At 69.6% G+C, this 2,863-nt stretch overlaps 1 protein-coding gene across 1 annotated transcript in view; it reads right to left on the reverse strand.

Moving 5' to 3' along the window:
• Positions 1-394, reverse strand: part of SLC9A3 (solute carrier family 9, subfamily A (NHE3, cation proton antiporter 3), member 3) — a 34,332-nt gene extending 33,938 nt beyond the window's left edge. Inside the window, exon 1 of the mRNA XM_010857109.1 lies at positions 65-394. Coding sequence (XP_010855411.1) covers positions 65-281 — 217 coding nt within the window. The 5' untranslated portion in view covers positions 282-394. The remainder of the gene's footprint in view (positions 1-64) is intronic.
• Between the last annotated feature and the right edge of the window lie 2,469 nt (positions 395-2,863).

Genomic DNA, 2,863 nt, shown 5'->3' on the forward strand with positions numbered 1-2,863 from the left:
AGCTGTTCCGGGGGGGCGCGGGGGGGGGCCTGCCGCCGCGCCCGCGGAGCCCCGGGCAGCTTACCGATCTTGGCCAGGCTGGCCACGAGGATCCACAGCGCGATGATGTACGGGTCCTGGACGTGGTGCCATTTGAAGGTGACCACCTGGAAGCCCTGTGTCCCCCCGTGCGCGCCGCCGGGCTCCTCTTCCACGCCCCGCGCTCGCGGCAGCTCGCCCAGCGCCAGCAGCAGCGCCAGCAGGACCCCCCATCCGGGACCCGGAGCCCAGCGCCCCAACATCTCTGTGGTCGCTCAGCGCCTTGTCCGGATGCTCATGACGCGGGAGCCCTGGTGCGCTCGGCGGGACGCTCGCGGGACTCGCGTTGGGCTGCGCGGAGCCGAGCGCGCTCTGGGCGCAGGCTGCTGTCCGGATCCCCGCCCGCCGGGGTGGCCTTTAATCCGGCGGCCCCCTCCCGCCCGGGGCGGAGCCTTCCCGCCCGCCCCGCGCTCACGCGAGCGCAGACCCAGCCGCCGGCTCGCCGCCAGCCCGCCCGCCGCCGGCGCACACCCACCCGGCCCGGCCGGCCGCCGGTCCCCAGCTTCCCACCGGCGCGCCCCCTGCCCCTCATCCGCCGCTCCGTCCTCGCCCCGCGCTCCTCCTCCCGCCCTCCTGGGACCCGGGCGGAGGGCGCAGCCTCGCTGGCCGCCTCGCCTTGACGGGGAGGGCAGCGCGGGAGGGGCTGGGGGCGGGGCCCGGGATCCCCGCGGCGGGTCGGGGCGCGGTGCCTTGGGCGCCCCTCGGCGGCCCTTGACCGGCCTCCAGAGGTGCCCGGGCCGCTGTGGGCACCACTGCGGGCGCTCCTTAGCCCTCCAGGCCGGGCGAGGGGCCCTCCGGAGCCTCCCGGCAGCCTGCCGGGCAAGGGCCAGGCCTCCAGCCACCTGCCGTTGTGTCCACCTGGAACCTGTGTTTCCTGATGGGAGCCCCTGGGCGACAAACCGGGGCCTCCCCCCAGAGCCTCAGGTGGGCGGAACCAAGCCCCTCTGCCCTCCCCCCGGGGGCTCCCCTCCTCCTTTCTTGAGGGCCCCTCCCTCTGACCTGGGAGCTCCGCGCTGCCCCCCATCCCTGGACCTCCAGTGGAGGGACTCTGGGGCCCTTTCTCCCCCAGGGCTTGGCCAGCTCCACCACCAGGCCTCAGCCCCGGCCAGCCTCTGCTGCCAGCTGGACGGCGCATCTGGCCCGGGAGAGGCACACGCCCCACCCTGTCTCCCAGAGCCCACCACGGCTCCTCTGCCAGTGGTTCCCCCAGCACTCAGAAGCAGGCGCCCACCTCCAGGCCCCCGGCCTCCAATCCCCTAATCTCCAATCCCCCAGCCTCCAATCCTTCAGCCTCCAGTTCCCCCCGCCTCCAGGCCCCCAGGCCCCTGGCCTCTGGTCCTTCAGCCCCCAGTCCCTCTGGCCTCTGGGCCCCCAGCCTCTGAGCCCCCAGTGTACCCTCCACAGCACCTTCAGAACTCCCCAAAGCCTGCTGGCTGCTCAGTGCCCGTGGCCAGCCCACAGAGGCTCAGAGCCCTGCGCCTCCTTCAGTGGCCCGTCTGCTCCTGTGGGCCCCGCTCTGAGAGGACAGGCCCCGGCCCCTCCCTGAGCCCCTCAGCGCCTGCCCTGGGGACCCCGTCAGCATCCCCGCTGCTTCCTGAGGCGCCTGGTCTCATGTCACCTTCTGCTCCCGCCGCCGCTAATCTCAGCTCACGGGGGTGACTCGGGCCCCCCCTCCTCCAGGCTCCGGGCAGGTCTGCTGTCCCCATGGGAACATCTTTCCACGAGTGAAGGGCTCCACAAAGGCCCTGAAACTGCCCGACACACAGAGCCCCTGGGAGATGCTGGTTGGATGCAGGGACAGACGGGTGGGCAGATGCGTGGGTGCAGAGGTGGGTGGGGGCATCTTTTAATACCTGAGTCTGTGTCAGGGTCCCAGGAGACTTGAACACTGTGACTATCCCTTGGGTCCTCTCCTGTTTCTTGCTGGTGGGAAGTGGCCACCAGTGGTGTGGTGGAGAGAAAGCAAGTTCAAATTCTGCTCCACGGGGGAGCTTGCTGAGTGGCTGAGCTCTGAGTGGTGGGTGAAGCTGGCTGGCTCTTTGGGAAGATGCTGCCAAGGGCCTCAGTGCTCCCTGGGTGTCCCTCTGCCTTGAGGTAGCCTGGGGGTCCTGGCAGGGGGAGGAAGGCCAGCCTCAAAGGTTGCCATGAGCACGGGGTGGGGGCGGCCCCCAGGAGCAGGAACACGGCCCAAGCACTGGGCTGTGGCGGCTCAGCCGTGGCCGTGTGTCTGTCCCCACCTCCACCCTCAGCCTCCTCGCAGAGACAGCCGCCGAAGCAGCTCGGGTGCTTGCAGCCCAGTCCACGCTGCTCCTTTCTTGGGGCTCCGGGCGAAGCCTTCAGAAGAGTGGCCTCTGCGTGTTCCCATCACACAGGACACTCCCATCCCTGCTGGGATGATGCGTGCCCCGCGTGTCCTGTCAGCCCCTGGGGTTTGGTCCCCCGTCCTAAAAACTCACAGCATTCCTCCTGAGAGGGGCTGTTCTGAGACCCACGGAGCCGTTCAAGGGGCAGAAGAGCAGAGTGTTACTGTGCGGACTCACAGATTCTGCAGTGCCGTCGTTGGCCATGGCCAGGGTGTTACAGAGGTGACCACAGGCTGCCAGGGACAGAGGAAGGGAAGCGAGCCCCTGCAGTAGTGGGTGAGCCCTGGGGCAGCTCGTGCAGCAGGCAGCGCTCAGGTGAGGAATCTGGCTGCGTGGCTGTGTTTGTGGGCATCTGCAGGATGAATGCATCTCCAGGATGGATGGTCTGAGAACCGTGCCAGCCTCCCCAGAGAGCCTGGTCA

The sequence above is a fragment of the Bison bison genome, unplaced genomic scaffold (assembly GCF_000754665.1).
Source record: "Bison bison bison isolate TAMUID 2011002044 unplaced genomic scaffold, Bison_UMD1.0 scf7180017864377, whole genome shotgun sequence".
Taxonomy (NCBI): Eukaryota; Metazoa; Chordata; class Mammalia; order Artiodactyla; family Bovidae; genus Bison; species Bison bison.